The sequence below is a fragment of the Petromyzon marinus genome, chromosome 64 (assembly GCF_048934315.1).
Source record: "Petromyzon marinus isolate PM22_M1 ecotype Great Lakes invasive population chromosome 64, UKy_Petmar_22M1.pri1.0, whole genome shotgun sequence".
Classification (NCBI taxonomy): domain Eukaryota; kingdom Metazoa; phylum Chordata; class Hyperoartia; order Petromyzontiformes; family Petromyzontidae; genus Petromyzon; species Petromyzon marinus.
Genome location: NC_133730.1, coordinates 3759906 through 3780243, shown reverse-complemented (window position 1 = coordinate 3780243; position 20338 = coordinate 3759906). Strand labels below are relative to the sequence as shown.

The following is a 20338-nucleotide window of genomic DNA, read 5'->3' as shown; positions in this document are numbered from 1 at the left end:
TGCACACGCATGGATTGTGGAACCGTAGCCAATGAGCATCCATCATCGGAGGTATTCGATTATGTCACGAGCAAGGCGAAGCCTGCCGATGGCAGCTATCGTGGCAAATTGTGTCTTGTCACATTTGCAAAGAGTCGTGTTTGCAAGATTTTACGTCCAGGTTTTTGGCAATGCTTTGATCAGTTTGGCCCGGCTTTCGGCCGAGTAAGTAACACAACTTTCACGTAAAGTTTTGCTCGCGCTGGAAACACTGTGAGGAGATTGGACACGAGTTCAGTCTGCAGGTTTGTCGGCAACCCTTCAATCAACGCGGCCAATTTTCTCTTGCATGCGTCCGTAATAGCGACACAAACTCAAGATTTGTTCACCTGTTAGATCATCATTACAAGAACTATTTTCATCCTAACAGCAGCTTTTTGATAGCCATCGAACAAAGACCGTCGCTGCATCGTGCGCTTTCAGATGCGCTTCTATAGCCGTCTGGAACGCTCTTCCTTCCGATATTAGCAAGCCACTTTTCCATCTAGAATGACAAACTCATTTCTTTAGAACTTCAGTTTATGTTTAGTTTGTTGTCCATCCCCCGACACCTGCGATAAGCACAGTTGGCTAAGTATGGTGTGAAAGAGTGCAACATACATCCAGGGGCAGATCGAGAAGTGGACAGAGACAGACAGAGAAACGGACGGTCAGGGCTAATGCATCAAACGGTTTCAAGCTCGGTTGGCAAAAGCGTAACAAAACAGGGTTTTGGCGATGACGTTGTTCAACCCCGGATTTCACAGCTGGCCCCCCGACACGTGGAATCCCAGCATAGGAAAGGAGTTCTGCGCAATGTACGGTGCAGAAGGAGCTCGGTTAGTGTCTCGGTGACCAACGTACGGATCGAGGCAAGGCGGACGCTTCGAGCGGTTTCACGCGCCGGATACTTCACGCACAAACCGTCGCGGTGGCACCACCGACCCCGACGCCGAGTCGCCACGAGCGACGATGAATTAAAATGGAGAGAAACCTGCCCCAGTTTAATTTGCGATGCCCAAACGGGATCGATTTCCTTTTATTAATGCTGGAGGCCAAAGTGCTTAAATTTTTATTTTTTTTAAATCGATGGCCAGAAACCTCTCCCCGCTGGACCGGCACGCACCTTCCATAACGAACGACATTACCGCCCCCCCCCCGCCAGCCCGTCAATCGCTGGACGCGGGAGGGAGCGCGGCTCTCGGAGGACCGGCCCTACCACGCACACGTAATATCCGCCCGCCGCGTTTGCGTCGCACGGCTGCAGGACTGCGCCCACGGACCGCGGGGGCGGTGGCGAAAGTGCGACGTCACTGCACCGTTGTCCCCAAAATTCAAGGTCACCGCTCGCGAATCGCCGCCGCTTTCAGTGCCCTCCTTTTTAGATCATTTCATCATCATCATCCACTGCACATTTTGTCATTTGTTTCCACTTTCCTCTGTCTTGGTCGTGACAGTATGCTCAAGCAGTGCGCCATATCTGTCTGGCACCGTCTCTTACGTCGTCGTCAAGCCCATTCTCTGTCAGCTCCTCCACTCTTTCCGGTTCTTTCCATTTTTCCCCAAACAGCACACTTGTCCATCATCCCACGTATTTATTTAGATTATGTAGCCGCTATACATTTCCACACGATGATAAGGCCACTTCGTTGAGCTATCATTTGTGGCCAGGTCGCTTCTGAAAAAGAAACTAATAAGCTCACTGGGCTTGACCTGGTAAGATGGAAATATAAAAGTTTCGATTTATTTGTATATATTTTAAATGATTTGTTTAACTTTCCCATGGTTTGCACTCCCATCGTGGTTTTGTATTGTTTGTTGTAACCTTCTGACCTACCCTGACTGAACATTTGTGAAAAAGAGCTTCATAGCTCATCGGATTCCTCCAGTATGAACAAAAAATTCTGATTCCGATAATCTATTTTAAACGTACATATTATCCAATCTGTACTTCGTGCCACCTGTGACCATGTGCAGGTGCTGCCACATAATCCAAGACATCTGGTTGGTCAGTATGGGCACACGAACAAAGTACCCACACGCCCGCAGGGCAACACTTAGCCGTACAGACAGGACAGGTGGAGGGGAGTCCACACTATCGCTTCGGCCTTCTCCTTGCAAGCAAAGGGAAGTGCTGGATTACAGGCCACGTGCGTAGCCACCACCCGCCCGGCTAAGAGCGGCAGTTGTTGTGGATAGGGTACGAGTGTGATGTGGGGGTAGCAAAGGTCAGGAGTTAGGTGAGCATTATGGATTTGCTCGGAGGTTGGGTCCCTGCAGCCCACCCGTGTCAAAGGTCATGTGGTGATGCTCATCTCCACTGACCCACCACTACCCCCCCCTCCCACCCTCCACCACCACCAGCATCACCACCACAACAACTCCCATGAGCCCTGTTGCCCCGCTCCTTATCGTGACATATGGCATCTGTCTGAGATGGCCAAGCCACCCGTTAACAGAAGGGGCTGTCACCCCACACTCTCCTGCAGCGCGACGGAAACCTAACGTTTGACAGAACTTGTGTGCTTGGGAATGCTACTGTGGTGTAACGCCGGTAGGCAACACTGGGCCTGCAAGCCAGAGGTCGCCGGTTCGATTCCGTCTCTCCGGCGTGGCAGCTTTAACAACGGGGCGGGTTTCTTAAATCCCACCACCCACCACCGCGCCTTCTCTCTTCCGCGAAGCAGTATAAATGGGCACGCAACCGCAGCCAGTCTGACGGGTGTGGGGTAAAGTGTGGGGACACCCACCTCTTCAAAAACGTCCAGCCGGTGTGGAAGGCAAGGCAAAAACACTCCCAAGACGGCTCTCTAAAGCTCTCTCTAGCGGAGGACCTTCCGGCAGCGGTGGTGTGAGCCACGTAAATTGCAGGGCTGCACCTTAACCACCGCACGTATGCAATGAACGTACGCTGAACTTCTTTCGCAGCATACGTAGCCAACCGTGCAAAGTCGGAGCCGAGCGTGTGCTTACGAGTGACGAGACGGCAAATAGGGGAAGGCGGGTCATCTCAGACAAGCCAAGAAAGAGAGAGTTGCCGAGCGCGGGCCGGGAAGCCGGCCTGTTGCAATAAGGGGAACACCGCATGGAAGGAGGTAAACGTGGAAGCGCCGGGGGAGGAGGACGGAGAGGCAGGCCCACAAAGTGAGTACCGGAATCTTTCATTTATCCTCGAGATTTCCGACGAGCTACGGAGCTCTTTTGTCACAGATGTCCAGTAGGGGCCGAGTCAGAAAGTTACGACAACAAACAATATATAGAAGAAACAAAAAAATATTAGGAGCGCAAAGTATTAGGAAAGGTAAGCAAATCACAACGAATAAATTAATTGCAACTAAACAATTTTTTTTTATTTTACCGGGTAAGCCCCAGTGAGCTATATCGTTCTTTTTCATAAGCGACCCGGCAATCACAAATGATAGCTCAACGAATTTATACCAGCAGCCAAATAATGCGGGGGCTCCCAGGGGTGGTGTAGCGGGGAATCTAACCCATGCCCTGCATCGGTACGGCGGCTAGGGGAGCCGGCGTACCGACGCCTACGAGGAGCGCTCGTGGAAAAAAAAAAAACGAGGAGACTTGGCCGACCGAACGGGAGCTCATGTTATTTTCTGCTCTTAACGAGCAAAACTTGTTTACTCCTGCGGCAAGGCGAACGTGACCCAGTAGACCACGCGAGTCAAGGCCAAGGATGTTTTGTTTCTCGTGCGCCGAAATATATTCGAGACAAGCGCTAAAAATGTACAAACGCAGCAGCACAAACGAAGCGGGGTTTCACCCTCTACACCATGCAACCCCCACCCACCACCGCTCGTGATACTAACGCAAATCGTCATCGCCCGCCATGACCCATCCACTGCTCGATGAAGGCACTGCCAAAAAAGCTGACGAGTGCGCAAAGAAGCAAGGCGAGGCGAACGCTTTTGAGTTACATGGATACTGACAATGAACCCTATAATCGTAACGATCGTAATTACGGACATCACAGAGAGCTACCTCGGAGATTCCTCTGGCCCACACAGATCCTGAAACCACGGACTCGAAGCCAGGATCTCAGCGGTGCCGGCCCAGGGCTCTGACCTCCGAGTCACCCAGCCACACCTCTCAATAGATTTCAATTTATTTATTAATGTGGCCGCCGCCGCCGCGAGGCCTGACGATGTTCCCTGCAGCGGACCCGAGTGACCGTTGCCAATCGTAAATCGGCCGATTACAGAGCAGCAGTGTCCATTCTGAATTAAAAATCACCGCTCACAGTGACATTAGCGCTATTATTTTTATCATTGTTTACAGCCCTTCGTCAATCCACCGTGTACTGGCTGACCCGCCCATACCGGGCATCTGCGAAAAAGAGCTTGAAAGCTTATCGGATTCCTCCCGCAGTCTAAATTAAGATGCTGATCATGAATGAAAGCCTCCTCCGTGCAGCGTGGGTGATAGGGTGGTTTCTCTTTGACCATATTTCATCACGCTGGTCAGTGAGGGTTGATGGAAGGGTGGGTGTTAGTGTGGGGCATCTAGGAGCGATTCAGAAATCCCTCAACTTGTTCTGTTGCCGTAGCCGGGCATCGAACTGGGGTCGCCGGTTCGCAAGCACAGTGCACCAAACACTGCGTTATTCCCTGTGCCACCGCTCAAGCCATACGTGTTCGTGGTATGCGAGACACGAAACAGCATCTCTGTGAAGCCTGGTTGGGAATCCAACTCAGGTGGGCTGGTTACGTAGCGCGGTGTGCCAAAGTCTACACCGCTGCCCCGCCGCTCTTGCACCCATCTCCGCCGGTGATTTGTGAAGCCGCCAAAATGGCGTCGGTTCGAAATTCAGGAAATTTTAATTCTCGTAATGATTTTGGCGAAACTCTGAACAGGAAACGTTTATAGATCAGGGTGCGAGTCAGGTGACCAAAAAAAAAAGATAAACGCACGCGCGATCAACACTCACTCAATTTTTGATCGAAACGCCATTCCCACTGGACGTTAGGGTGACACCTGTCCAAAGCAAATGTGAGAGGGTCAACGTGTCCTACACTTAGTTTTGTTTCACCAATGGGCAAGTGCCCAGATTGTCAATCTGCAAGTTGCAGGGTGGGGTCCCATTCGCCGCTGAATCTCGGAACGCGCAAGCGGCTCGGCTTTAATTTAAATTTAGAGTAGGGTCGTTGTTTTTAAAAGACACTGTACTCACCGCAGAAAACTGGAGCGACACGCCCGCGCTCTATGATCGCAGGCGCCAAACTGTGCAACACGCCCTCCCGGCATGGCCTTGTAGAAAGCCTCGGAACCGATAAGGTTATTTTATACTGGTAGGAACGAAGTTGTAAACTGAGTGTACCAGCCTGCAATAGATTAATGTGTCCGTGCGTCCGTCCGTCCCCTTTCAATACTTTAACGAAGTGAAATATCGTGCTGTTGAGTGTAAAATCAGCAATAGACAGCGCAGAGACTTGATATGTCTTATTGCACCCAACATTTGGAAGTCACATTATCTCATTTGCGAACTTCGCTTTTGGGGATGTGGCAAATTCACACACAGCCCACAGCCGATTACCATTTGCGAGGCGAAGTTCGAAGGCACCGTGACGTTACTTTGCCAATATTCCTACCAGCCCACCCTGCAGGGACCTGTTTTTAGTTTTATACCGGTTTTGGTTTGATTACGTCATCGGAATGGAATAGGAAGAAAAAGCGATGACATACACGTACGTCGAAAGGTTTCATTGAGTGTCAGTCAGGAATTTATTTGACATTTAATGGATAAGAGGCTCTCAAGAGTGCAGCAGTGGTTAACGCACCTGCCATTAGCAGTTGGCTTGGTACAGTGTGAAAGAAGTTCAACATACATATAATGCACGACAGTCGGATATTCGACTTCAACTCCAAGCCATGGTCAACATCAGTGTTGAGTGATACCTGAAGCACTGCTCCTCGCCAACCCACGCTGACCAGTGTGGTGAAGTATGGTCAAACAACCCTGATCACCAACACAGCAAAAGGAAGGCCTTCATCTAGCAGTGGATTTTCAAAGGTCTGCCGAGCTGCATTCTTCATAAGCAAATCGATGTTACTCAAATGTTTGGTGTTTAAAGACGACTTAAGTCATGATTATAAACTGTTTTTTTCGGTAAAGTCACATAGGTAAAATAAAATAAATGAAAACTAAATTAAATCACGACGTTTCGGAGGCAACACAAGCTTCCGTCTTCGGGTGGAAACCGTCACAGCAAAATTGCTGTATCAAACGTCGTGATTTAATTGAGTTGTTTTCATTTATTTTATTTTACCTACGTGACTTTAACGAAAAAACCAAAGAGTGTGAATCCTTGCAGTCACGAAAGCTTCAAATCTAGAACTCATAATGATATCTCTTTAAAGCCTAATCAAAACACCCAGCACGTTTCATAAAAAAATAAAACCCAATTAAAATCTATTTTGAATAACAATTATAATACAACAAATGTGTCCTGTAAAGCTTTGATGAGTCTCACAACAAGCTGTGGTGAGAATCCTGCTTTGCAAAATACCTGACCAGGACCTTCTCAGTATTGTGTCACGCATGGGAGAAAACAAGAGTGCAAATACAACTCTTGTCCGCACAGATATTACCCTTGGATCCTGTTATCCGCCGGTCCTATACACGGTCCATAAAAAAACCCTATTGCTCGCACCACCTCTTCTTCAATTCACCCGCGGTTATCCACGTTTGTTTTCCCATCCCAGCACCGTGGAACGGCATCATCCCGTTATCCGCAAATCTTTCGAGTCGCCGCGTGCGGTTAACAGGGCCGGAGGATAAGCGGCGTTTCTCCAGAATACAACTGGAAATGTCGGTGCTGTGCTGGGGTTCGCATGCGACACGTAGCCTGGCGGCACGTGGATGGAAGAGGTATGGACCCATTGGGAGACATCATGGGAACCTAGGCTGGACCTGGTTCCTGCACCCACCCCCCCTTGTCAGAGCCAAAATCAATGCATTTGATCGCGACACCAGTTTGAATTAGCGTGGCGAATGCAGCAAGCTAACCACTTGTTGTTCATCACGACCACACAAGCCACCTGGGTTCGATTCCACACTCGGGTGTGCCTGCGCGGAGTGTCTCTACGATTGTGCCTCTGTTAAAACTGTACAGTAGTTACCCTACAAGGTAACTGGTATCCGGCCATACATATCGCAATCCTGAAACAAATCCCGTAAAAATTAGTTAAATTGGGATTACGTACACAGCACACAACAGCAACATTGGATGAAAAATATTGCAGAGACCCCCACCCCGCCTGAACAAGTCCAGTAACTGTGAGGCTCTCCTGGGGGTGAAATAATAAAATAAACATCAGTTTCTTATTGTTAATTATAAGTGGGGTTTTTTATATTTTACCACCCGCCCCTGAGCAAAATTAGAATTTAAGCCGATTAGTTGTGCAGGTGAATTATTGATGGCCTTATACCGTAATGGGCACACCGCCACGAGGGAGACAAAGGCGGTCGGGCGTGGTACTGGCCACCACGCCCTCGTGTGCCACAGCGCCGGCCTTCGCAGGTGCTCACTTACAGCACTTGCCCGAAAGTCTGTAACGGCTACACGGGGGATCTTTGTCTTTGTAGAGCGTTTCAATGATAGCTCAACAACCAGTGCCTAGAAACAACAACAAACAGCCGCCGCCTTTCACGACCAAGTTGGCGGGAGACGTCAACCACACGGCGCTTGTGCCAGGCTAGGTGCACCTTGAGACAAGTGTGCTAGAAACACCAAAAACCACACTCGCTTGCCCACGCATGGACATCCACCAAACCCAACCCACACACAGTTCAGACGCAGCAGTGTGCAAGTTAAACTTCTTTCGCACCGTACGTAGCCGACCGTGCTGATCGCAGAGTTACAGAGCCACGTAGACACAGAAAGAGACGGGACAAAAAAACAGTGCAGCAATTGTTGAACAGAATCGGTGTCTTGCGTTAATTGTTAAATGACGAATGTTGTTTTTGTTTAAGAGATTCAGTAACCCCAAAGTCGTCAACGCCACACACACAATCACACGCGCGTGTGCGAACTAAAACGATAAACAGTTTAGATTTTGATTTAAAGCTTTCGTGACTGCAGGGATTCATATTATTGGTTCTTTCGGTAAAGTCACGTAGAAGGGAAACAATAAGAAACTTCTTGCCGTGGTTTTCACACCTGATGATGATTGCTTACGTTGCAGTCGAAACGTCGTCAGAATTGTACTGTTTTGTATTTTTATTATTTAATTGTTTCCCTTCTGCGTGACTTTACCGAAAGAACCCAGAACACGATAAAGTTTATTTTATTTTCTCAGTTAAGGCCCCCACTGAGCCACAACATCGTGGCTCTATTCTTCAGAAGCGACCCGGCTCTCACAAATGATAATTAGTAGCTCAACGGAGTATAGGGCAAAACTAAATTGTACAGTAACCGCGAGTTAATTAAACTGTTTATTTGTTTTAAAAATAACCACACAACACACACCGAGATAGAAGGGGGAGGGGAAAGATACAGGCAGAGTCAAGAGAGCCAGCAAAGTGTTTATTGTGTGTAAGTTTGGTGCTCTGTGTAGGCTCTGGACAAGGGCGTCAAGTGAATGCTGTTTGTGTTTATAACTTTTGCTAACTTTAGCTCGTGCTTAAAACTCTACAAGAGCTCACTCAGAGGTGCAGCGAAAACACGGGGGGGGGCTCTTTAGTGAGCAGTGGGTTAACTTTGTGGAGTAGAGGAACCGCTCATTTGTTAAAGATTAATTAGACGTACAGTATGGTTAACTCTCAGTGTAAGTAAAGGCACGTCAAAGGTGATTTGCTGCTCAAATGAAGCATCAGAGTTCGTGTTCATCTCCTGGCCCTGCAGTCCACCGGTTGAAATTCCACAATCGTGTGCCAGGGTTAAGTCCATCCATTTAACAACCAGTGTGAACTTACTCACACAGAGGCACTGTACTAACTTTACGTGGGTCTTGCTTACTCAGCCGCAGAGCCACCGAGGGATAAATACTTAAAAGTTAAGTCTTCAAACATGCAATTGAGATGTACTTGTACAATTCAGATGGAAATGTATACACACAATGAAAACTCACATGCACATTTCACACTGCTATTGAAATTAATTCATTTACATTAAACTTTGCGATCTATAAACTTGAAGGTTTTAAGATAAGTATTTTGATAGGGCCTTACATGTATTTAAAAAAGGAAATGTAAACTCAATTTCGATTTAAAGCTTTCGTGACTGCAATGATTCATCTTCTTTGGTTCTTTCGGTAAAGTCACGTAGAATGAGAATAAAATAATTGATAAAATAAAATAACACAATATTCTCACGACATTTCGGCCACAACACATGCGGCCTTCATCAACGCTATCCTACCAGAGTCTCGTCCCTTCACCTGATGAAGGCCGCTTGTGTTGTGGCCGAAACGTCGTGAGAATATTATTGTGTTATTTTATCAATTTATTATTTTATTCTCATTCTACGTGACTTTACCGAAAGAACCAAAGAAGATAAATGTAAACTCATCTAGTAAACATCAAACACACACAAACGAGTCAGTTCAGAGCTATTTGCTGCAAAAGTGAGCGTAAGAGGCGGTGTTCATCTTATCAGTTTACGGACCCTGGAGTAAGCGGTTGTATTTCCACGTTCGTACGACGGGGACAAGTCCATCCTTTGTAACCCGTAAGATTCTTTCTGTTCACCGCCATTCAAAAACCGCCCCACCCCACGTGGTGTCCGTCACGTGCTAGTGACGTAATATCCACTGGCTGTCGTCACGCGCTGTCGTCACGCGCTGACGTCACGCCGCTCGCTCGCTCGCTCGGGGACGCGCCGCGAGAGGGCAGCCGCGAACTTTGACATCGCTGAGGAGATTTTTTTATTTTATTTTGTTTTGTTAAAAATAAAATAAAAAAAATTTCTTCATAAACATGGCGAGTTGCGTCAAAACCGTCTTGTGGCTTCTGGGCATCCTCCTAATCCATCGTGGGGATCAGCCAGCGATGTCCGCGATCGATAACGCTACAACAACCTTCTACGAGATGATCAACAACAACAACAACAGCAACCACCAATCGTCTCTCCGAGACGGCGAAGACGCCGTCGCGTTTGACGCCAGCAGCCCCGCAACGTCGCACGCCGCGTGGGGACGGGAGCCCATCCGGCCCCGCGGTGGACGCGCCAGGCGGATAGAGGACGACGCGGCCAGGTAAGGAGCATGCCCCCCCCCTTACGTAGCAGGGCCCCCCCTCCTCTACGTAGCAGGGCCCCCCCCCCTACGTAGCAGGGCCCCCCCCCTACGTAGCAGGGCCCCCTCCTCTACGTAGCAGCCCCCCCCCCGACATAGCAGGGCCCCCCCCTCCTCTACGTAGCAGGGCCCCCCCCTACGTAACAGGGCCATAACCCCCTCCTCTACGTAGCAGGGCCACCACCCCCATCCCCCCCCGTAGCAGTGCTCCCCCCCCCCCCCCGGGTCGCGACGCAAACGCGAACCAACGCGACGGGGCTCCCAAGGGAGCGGACCCCATGTAACCCCCCCCCCCGTCTCACGTTGTCGACGTTGTCCGTCTGCTGCTGTCCCAACAGAACCAACGAGACCTCGGCCGTCTACAACGTCCAGGCTCAGCGTCCCTTCGGCAGACTCCCACTCTGGGCCAAAGTCAAAACCTTCGACCGCCTCAACGTTCTGTGCCAAGTCGTCATCACCCTCGTGCAGCTGTGGTTCTCTGTGCGTCGCAAGGTGAGCGAGCGAGCGGGCGGTTAGAAGCTCGCGTTGAGATTACAGAGATTATTATTATTATTTTGGCTGCCGTTAATGTCCAAGTTGCTTCTAAGAAGATAAGTTAATAGCCCAAGTGGGCTTTGCCTGGTAGGATGATGGTTTAGTTTTCTTAATGTTTTATTTATGTGTTTGGGTGATTTGTTTACCTTGTTCTTTGCACTACTGTCATATTTTTATACTGTTTGTTGTAACGTTCTTACACAACCCTATTGGACAGCTGATAAAAAAGAGCTTAATAGCTCATCAGATTCCTCCAGTATAAATAAACATTCTGATCCTGCAACTGTTATTGGACTGGTATATTTCATCATCACCACCAGTCATGATTAATCCACTGCTGGATGACGGCCTCCCCCATGCCGTGTTATTCGCGGGGTTGTTTTGACCACACTTCACCAAGATAGTCCGAGCTGGTCTTCTAAAGGTGAAGATTAATTGTTGGTTCAAATGCAATTCGCCACCGATATTAGACGGTTCTCCACTACTGTTGACTCCCCCAGACTTGCAAAGTGCGCGACAGGCTACAATATGCTCACATTTTGTTAAATAAAAAAAATTCTAATATATAAAGGAAAATGATGACACAGCTCAAATATACGTTTGATACGATATACTGCACTTGCAATCCAGAGGTTCCCAGATTCCATTCCGTGTCCCAGCGTTTCTCACTGAAACCAAGGGCAAGTTGGTTTAAATGCCTCCCAGTATCTTATCCACTCAGCAGCAGAAATGGCTACACCACAGCCATTCAACCGATTGGACTGTTTAGCGATGAAAAGTGTGGGTACTCCAATTTTTTCCAGTGTAACGTAGGCCAAATGCCCTCTACAATAGGCGCGCTCGAGAGTTCTTTAGTGTAGGCCCGTCCACTGGCGATGGCTTGAGCAGGCAGTTTCAGAATTTGCACCTTTATCTTTGTTACCTTTGAAGACATTCAATCCGGTTTATTTTGTGCTGAATTGCAGAAACCAACGATGCTGGTGGCGCCCATTGTGGGCAGGGTCAGAGGCCACAGACAAGCCCTCGCCCCTGCTCTTCGGGCGGCTGCAGCCCGGAGAAGACGCGCACGCAATGCTGCGAGCAGACGCGGCCGCAACCAAGCCCACGTCCCCCAGCCTCCGCTGCTGCCCACGCCTCCAGCACCCGCGGAGACCAGCGCCGAGGATCCCTGCCAGCTGAGCCCACCCATGCCTACCCCTCCAGTGCCGGCGGAGACCAGCGCTGAGGATCCCTGCCAGCTGAGCCCACCCATGCCTACCCTTCCAGTGCCGGCGGAGACCAGCGCTGAGGATCCCTGCCAGCTGAGCCCACCCATGCCTACCCCTCCAGTGCCGGCGGAGACCAGCGCTGAGGATCCCTGCCAGCTGAGCCCACCCATGCCTACCCCTCCAGTGCCGGCGGAGACCAAGTCCCATGATCCCTGCCAGCTGAGCCCACCTCCACTGATGCCCACACTTCCAGCACCGGCAAAGACCAGCGCTCGCGACGCTAGCCAGCGAGGCATCCCTTCGCTGATGTCTATCGTTACATCGCCGCCGGGTACCAGCGCTCGTGATGGTTACCGCGGGCAAAAAACACCGCTGCTCGTCACTCCGCCACAATCCACCGCCGCCACCGCCGCCACCACCACCGATGCGCCCGCCGGAGCTGGTCCTCCGGTGTGGTTTGCCCGTCCGCGCCGCACGCGGCGCCGTCGGCGTCCCCGCCGTGACGCTGAAGACGTCCCACCATGGCTCAAGTATCGAGATCCCAATGGATTCACATTAACATGAAGACTGCTCCCCATACCAGGTGGTCTGGTAGCGAACGATTCGCACGAACAATACGTAGCGATGCACGCACCAAGACCAGCGCACACACTCACACAGGCGGAAGGAACAGCACCGGACCAAAATGGATGCTTTAGAGGGGCTCTCTGCTGCTCCCTTTGGTGGACATTGCCATTTTGGTCGTGGTGGGCGGGAGTGGGGGAGTTTATTTTAAACAATAAAACTTGTGTTCCTCACCGCAGTTGTCAACGCGTCGTACGTGTGGATGTGGATTGCGGTGCATGAGAATAAGGTGCATTATATGTGCTCAACACACACACACTTAAACATGGTGCATGTACAGTAAACACTTGTTAATGCAACACATATGGGGTTTCTGGCCTTTGCGAAATTATCCAATATTCTGAAGTATGTACAATGGTACTCCAATAAAAAAATTTCTCCCAAATTTGTTTTCCAAACTCTTCACACACGATACTCATTGACACACCTGCATCAATTCTCAGAGACCAAGGGATTTATACTTCGAACCCTTTCCATTACCTCTTGATGGAGGTGTAGACGACAATTCTGAAAGTGTTGGCTTGCACAGAGCGCATAAACAAAGTTAAAGTCCAAAGCAATGGGCCTGCACCAATGCTCACCACGCACGCCACCACTGGACTGAGTCATTGTCACACCACGTGTGTGTGCCGAAATTGGACCAGTCGGTACGGCAATTTGGCTCATGGCAAATTACTAATATACAGTATATGTCAAAAGCACAACCGTCCTGAATTATCCCCAATGATGAATGATCAAATATCGCGGGGGCGGTGGCGAAAGTGCGACGTCACTGCACCGTTGTCCCCAAAATTCAAGGTCACCGCTCGCGAATCGCCGCCGCTTTCAGTGCCCTCCTTTTTAGATCATTTCATCATCATCATCCACTGCACATTTTGTCATTTGTTTCCACTTTCCTCTGTCTTGGTCGTGACAGTATGCTCAAGCAGTGCGCCATATCTGTCTGGCACCGTCTCTTACGTCGTCGTCAAGCCCATTCTCTGTCAGCTCCTCCACTCTTTCCGGTTCTTTCCATTTTTCCCCAAACAGCACACTTGTCCATCATCCCACGTATTTATTTAGATTATGTAGCCGCTATACATTTCCACACGATGATAAGGCCACTTCGTTGAGCTATCATTTGTGGCCAGGTCGCTTCTGAAAAAGAAACTAATAAGCTCACTGGGCTTGACCTGGTTAAATGGAAATATAAAAGTTTCGATTAATTTGTATATATATTTTAAATGATTTAACTTTCCCATGGTTTGCACTCCGATCGCGTTTTTGTATTGTTTGTTGTAACCTTCTGACCTACCCTGACTGAACATTTGTGAAAAAGAGCTTCATAGCTCATCGGATTCCTCCAGTATGAACAAAAAATTCTGATTCCGATAATCTATTTTAAACGTACATATTATCCAATCTGTACTTCGTGCCACCTGTGACCATGTGCAGGTGCTGCCACATAATCCAAGACATCTGGTTGGTCAGTATGGGCACACGAACAAAGTACCCACACGCCCGCAGGGCAACACTTAGCCGTACAGACAGGACAGGTGGAGGGGAGTCCACACTATCGCTTCGGCCTTCTCCTTGCAAGCAAAGGGAAGTGCTGGATTACAGGCCACGTGCGTAGCCACCACCCGCCCGGCTAAGAGCGGCAGTTGTTGTGGATAGGGTACGAGTGTGATGTGGGGGTAGCAAAGGTCAGGAGTTAGGTGAGCATTATGGATTTGCTCGGAGGTTGGGTCCCTGCAGCCCACCCGTGTCAAAGGTCATGTGGTGATGCTTATCTCCACTGACCCACCACTACCCCCCCTCCCACCCTCCACCACCACCAGCATCACCACCACAACAACTCCCATGAGCCCTGTTGCCCCGCTCCTTATCGTGACATATGGCATCTGTCTGAGATGGCCAAGCCACCCGTTAACAGAAGGGGCTGTCACCCCACACTCTCCTGCAGCGCGACGGAAACCTAACGTTTGACAGAACTTGTGTGCTTGGGAATGCTACTGTGGTGTAATGCCGGTAGGCAACACTGGGCCTGCAAGCCAGAGGTCGCCGGTTCGATTCCGTCTCTCCGGCGTGGCAGCTTAAACAACGGGACGGGTTTCTTAAATCCCACCACCCACCACCGCGCCTCTCTCTTCCGCGAAGCAGTATAAATGGGCACGCAACCGCAGCCAGTCGGACGGGTGTGGGGTGAAGTGTGGGGACACCCACCTCTTCAAAAACGTCCAGCCGGTGTGGAAGGCAAGGCAAAAACACTCCCAAGACGGCTCTCTAAAGCTCTCTCTAGCGGAGGACCTTCCGGCAGCGGTGGTGTAAGCCACGTAAATTGCAGGGCTGCACCTTAACCACCGCACGTATGCAATGAACGTACGCTGAACTTATTTCGCAGCATACGTAGCCAACCGTGCAAAGTCGGAGCCGAGCGTGTGCTTACGAGTGACGAGACGGCAAATAGGGGAAGGCGGTCATTTCAGACAAGCCAAGAAAGAGAGAGTTGCCGAGCGCGGGCCGGGAAGCCGGCCTGTTGCAATAAGGGGAACACCGCATAGAAGGAGGTAAACGTGGAAGCGCCGGGGGAGGAGGACGGAGAGACAGGCCCACAAAGTGAGTACCGGAATCTTTCATTTATCCTCGAGATTTCCAACGAGCTACGGAGCTCTTTTGTCACAGATGTCCAGTAGGGGCCGAGTTAGAAAGTTACGACAACAAACAATATATATAGAAGAAACAAAAAAATATTAGGAGCGCAAAGTATTAGGAAAGGTAAGCAAATCACAACGAATAAATGAATTGCAACTAAATTTTTTTTTTATTTTACCGGGTAAGCCCCAGTGAGCTATATCGTTCTTTTTCATAAGCGACCCGGCAATCACAAATGATAGCTCAACGACGTGGCTCATGAACGTGGGGAATTTATACCAGCAGCCAAATAATGCGGGGGCTCCCAGGGGCGGTGTAGCGGGGAATCTAACCAATGCCCTGCATCGGTACGGCGGCTAGGGGAGCCGGCGTACCGACGCCTACGAGGAGCGCTCGTGGAAAAAAAAAAACGAGGAGACTTGGCCGACCGAACGGGAGCTCATGTTATTTTCTGCTCTTAACGAGCAAAACTTGTTTACTCCTGCGGCAAGGCGAACGTGACCCAGTAGACCACGCGAGTCAAGGCCAAGGATGTTTTGTTTCTCGTGCGCCGAAATATATTCGAGACAAGCGCTAAAAATGTACAAACGCAGCAGCACAAACGAAGCGGGGTTTCACCCTCTACACCATGCAACCCCCACCCACCACCGCTCGTGATACTAACGCAAATCGTCATCGCCCGCCATGACCCATCCACTGCTCGATGAAGGCACTGCCAAAAGCTGACGAGTGCGCAAAGAAGCAAGGCGAGGCGAGCGCTTTTGAGTTACATGGATACTGACAATGAACCCATAATCGTAACGATCGTAATTACGGACATCACAGAGAGCTACCTCGGACATTCCTCTGGCCCACACAGATCCTGAAACCACGGACTCTAAGCCAGGATCTCTGCGGTGCCGGCCCAGGGCTCTGCCCTCCGAGTCACCCAGCCACACCTCTCAATAGATTTCAATTTATTTATTAATGTGGCCGCCGCCGCCGCGAGGCCCGACGATGTTCCCTGCGGCAGACCCGAGTGACCGTTGCCAATCGTAAATCGGCCGATTACAGAGCAGCAGTGTCCATTCTGAATTAAAAATCACCGCTCACAGTGACATTAGCGCTATTATTTTTATCATTGTTTACAGCCCTTCGTCAATCCACCGTGTACTGGCTGACCCGCCCATACCGGGCATCTGCGAAAAAGAGCTTGAAAGCTTATCGGATTCCTCCCGCAGTCTAAATTAAGATGCTGATCATGAATGAAAGCCTCCTCCGTGCAGCGTGGGTGATAGGGTGGTTTCTCTTTGACCATATTTCATCACGCTGGTCAGTGAGGGTTGATGGAAGGGTGGGTGTTAGTGTGGGGCATCTAGGAGCGATTCAGAAATCCCTCAACTTGTTCTGTTGCCGTAGCCGGGCATCGAACTGGGGTCGCCGGTTCGCAAGCACAGTGCACCAAACACTGCGTTATTCCCTGTGCCACCGCTCAAGCCATACGTGTTCGTGGTATGCGAGACACGAAACAGCATCTCTGTGAAGCCTGGTTGGGAATCCAACTCAGGTGGGCTGGTTACGTAGCGCGGTGTGCCAAAGTCTACACCGCTGCCCCGCCGCTCTTGCACCCATCTCCGCCGGTGATTTGTGAAGCCGCCAAAATGGCGTCGGTTCGAAATTCAGGAAATTTTAATTCTCGTAATGATTTTGGCGAAACTCTGAACAGGAAACGTTTATAGATCAGGGTGCGAGTCAGGTGACCAAAAAAAAAAGATAAACGCACGCGCGATCAACACTCACTCAATTTTTGATCGAAACGCCATTCCCACTGGACGTTAGGGTGACACCTGTCCAAAGCAAATGTGAGAGGGTCAACGTGTCCTACACTTAGTTTTGTTTCACCAATGGGCAAGTGCCCAGATTGTCAATCTGCAAGTTGCAGGGTGGGGTCCCATTCGCCGCTGAATCTCGGAACGCGCAAGCGGCTCGGCTTTAATTTAAATTTAGAGTAGGGTCGTTGTTTTTAAAAGACACTGTACTCACCGCAGAAAACTGGAGCGACACGCCCGCGCTCTATGATCGCAGGCGCCAAACTGTGCAACACGCCCTCCCGGCATGGCCTTGTAGAAAGCCTCGGAACCGATAAGGTTATTTTATACTGGTAGGAACGAAGTTGTAAACTGAGTGTACCAGCCTGCAATAGATTAATGTGTCCGTGCGTCCGTCCGTCCCCTTTCAATACTTTAACGAAGTGAAATATCGTGCTGTTGGGTGTAAAATCAGCAATAGACAGCGCAGAGACTTGATATGTCTTATTGCACCCAACATTTGGAAGTCACATTATCTCATTTGCGAACTTCGCTTTTGGGGATGTGGCAAATTCACACACAGCCCACAGCCGATTACCATTTGCGAGGCGAAGTTCGAAGGCACCGTGACGTTACTTTGCCAATATTCCTACCAGCCCACCCTGCAGGGACCTGTTTTTAGTTTTATACCGGTTTTGGTTTGATTACGTCATCGGAATGGAATAGGAAGAAAAAGCGATGACATACACGTACGTCGAAAGGTTTCATTGAGTGTCAGTCAGGAATTTATTTGACATTTAATGGATAAGAGGCTCTCAAGAGTGCAGCAGTGGTTAACGCACCTGCCATTAGCAGTTGGCTTGGTACAGTGTGAAAGAAGTTCAACATACATATAATGCACGACAGTCGGATATTCGACTTCAACTCCAAGCCATGGTCAACATCAGTGTTGAGTGATACCTGAAGCACTGCTCCTCGCCAACCCACGCTGACCAGTGTGGTGAAGTATGGTCAAACAACCCTGATCACCAACACAGCAAAAGGAAGGCCTTCATCTAGCAGTGGATTTTCAAAGGTCTGCCGAGCTGCATTCTTCATAAGCAAATCGATGTTACTCAAATGTTTGGTGTTTAAAGACGACTTAAGTCATGATTATAAACTGTTTTTTTCGGTAAAGTCACATAGGTAAAATAAAATAAATGAAAACTAAATTAAATCACGACGTTTCGGAGGCAACACAAGCTTCCGTCTTCGGGTGGAAACCGTCACAGCAAAATTGCTGTATCAAACGTCGTGATTTAATTGAGTTGTTTTCATTTATTTTATTTTACCTACGTGACTTTAACGAAAAAACCAAAGAGTGTGAATCCTTGCAGTCACGAAAGCTTCAAATCTAGAACTCATAATGATATCTCTTTAAAGCCTAATCAAAACACCCAGCACGTTTCATAAAAAAATAAAACCCAATTAAAATCTATTTTGAATAACAATTATAATACAACAAATGTGTCCTGTAAAGCTTTGATGAGTCTCACAACAAGCTGTGGTGAGAATCCTGCTTTGCAAAATACCTGACCAGGACCTTCTCAGTATTGTGTCACGCATGGGAGAAAACAAGAGTGCAAATACAACTCTTGTCCGCACAGATATTACCCTTGGATCCTGTTATCCGCCGGTCCTATACACGGTCCATAAAAAAACCCTATTGCTCGCACCACCTCTTCTTCAATTCACCCGCGGTTATCCACGTTTGTTTTCCCATCCCAGCACCGTGGAACGGCATCATCCCGTTATCCGCAAATCTTTCGAGTCGCCGCGTGCGGTTAACAGGGCCGGAGGATAAGCGGCGTTTCTCCAGAATACAACTGGAAATGTCGGTGCTGTGCTGGGGTTCGCATGCGACACGTAGCCTGGCGGCACGTGGATGGGAGAGGTATGGACCCATTGGGAGACATCATGGGAACCTAGGCTGGACCTGGTTCCTGCACCCACCCCCCCTTGTCAGAGCCAAAATCAATGCATTTGATCGCGACACCAGTTTGAATTAGCGTGGCGAATGCAGCAAGCTAACCACTTGTTGTTCATCACGACCACACAAGCCACCTGGGTTCGATTCCACACTCGGGTGTGCCTGCGCGGAGTGTCTCTACGATTGTGCCTCTGTTAAAACTGTACAGTAGTTACCCTACAAGGTAACTGGTATCCGGCCATACATATCGCAATCCTGAAACAAATCCCGTAAAAATTAGTTAAATTGGGATTACGTACACAGCACACAACAGCAACATTGGATGAAAAATATTGCAGAGACCCCCACCCCGCCTGAACAAGTCCAGTAACTGTGAGGCTCTCCTGGGGGTGAAATAATAAAATAAACATCAGTTTCTTATTGTTAATTATAAGTGGGGTTTTTTATATTTTACCACCCGCCCCTGAGCAAAATTAGAATTTAAGCCGATTAGTTGTGCAGGTGAATTATTGATGGCCTTATACCGTAATGGGCACACCGCCACGAGGGAGACAAAGGCGGTCGGGCGTGGTACTGGCCACCACGCCCTCGTGTGCCACAGCGCCGGCCTTCGCAGGTGCTCACTTACAGCACTTGCCCGAAAGTCTGTAACGGCTACACGGGGGATCTTTGTCTTTGTAGAGCGTTTCAATGATAGCTCAACAACCAGTGCCTAGAAACAACAACAAACAGCCGCCGCCTTTCACGACCAAGTTGGCGGGAGACGTCAACCACACGGCGCTTGTGCCAGGCTAGGTGCACCTTGAGACAAGTGTACTAGAAACACCAAAAACCACACTCGCTTGCCCACGCATGGACATCCACCAAACCCAACCCACACAAAGTTCAAACGCAGACGCAGCAGCGTGCGCGTTAAACTTCGTTCGCACCGTACGTAGCCGACCGTGCTAATCGCAGAGTTACAGAGCCACGTAGACACAGAAAGAGACGGGACAAAAAAACAGTGCAGCAATTGTTGAACAGAATCGGTGTCTTGCGTTAATTGTTAAACGACGAATGTTGTTTTTGTTTAAGAGATGCAGTAACCCCAAAGTCGTCAACGCCACACACACAATCACACGCGCGTGTGCGAACTAAAACGATAAACAGTTTAGATTTTGATTTAAAGCTTTCGTGACTGCAGGGATTAATATTCTTGGTTCTTTCGGTAAAGTCACGTAGAAGGGAAACAATAAGATACTTCTTGCCGTGGTTTTCACACCTGATGATGATTGCTTACGTTGCAGTCGAAACGTCGTCAGAATTGTATTGTTTTA

The 20338-nt window shown here is 49.3% G+C and overlaps 2 protein-coding genes across 5 annotated transcripts in view; one reads left to right on the top strand and one right to left on the bottom strand.

Annotated features, from left to right (window-relative positions):
- Positions 1–20338, bottom strand: part of LOC116956246 (mitogen-activated protein kinase kinase kinase kinase 4-like) — a 168652-nt gene that overhangs the window by 122262 nt on the left and 26052 nt on the right. The window lies entirely within an intron of this gene.
- Positions 9626–12997, top strand: LOC142906405 (uncharacterized). The gene is made up of 3 exons (XM_076054085.1): positions 9626–10227; positions 10605–10758; positions 11766–12997. Exons 1-3 carry the CDS (start codon positions 9950–9952, stop codon positions 12570–12572), a joined length of 1239 nt encoding a protein of 412 aa, XP_075910200.1. The 5' UTR covers positions 9626–9949; the 3' UTR covers positions 12573–12997.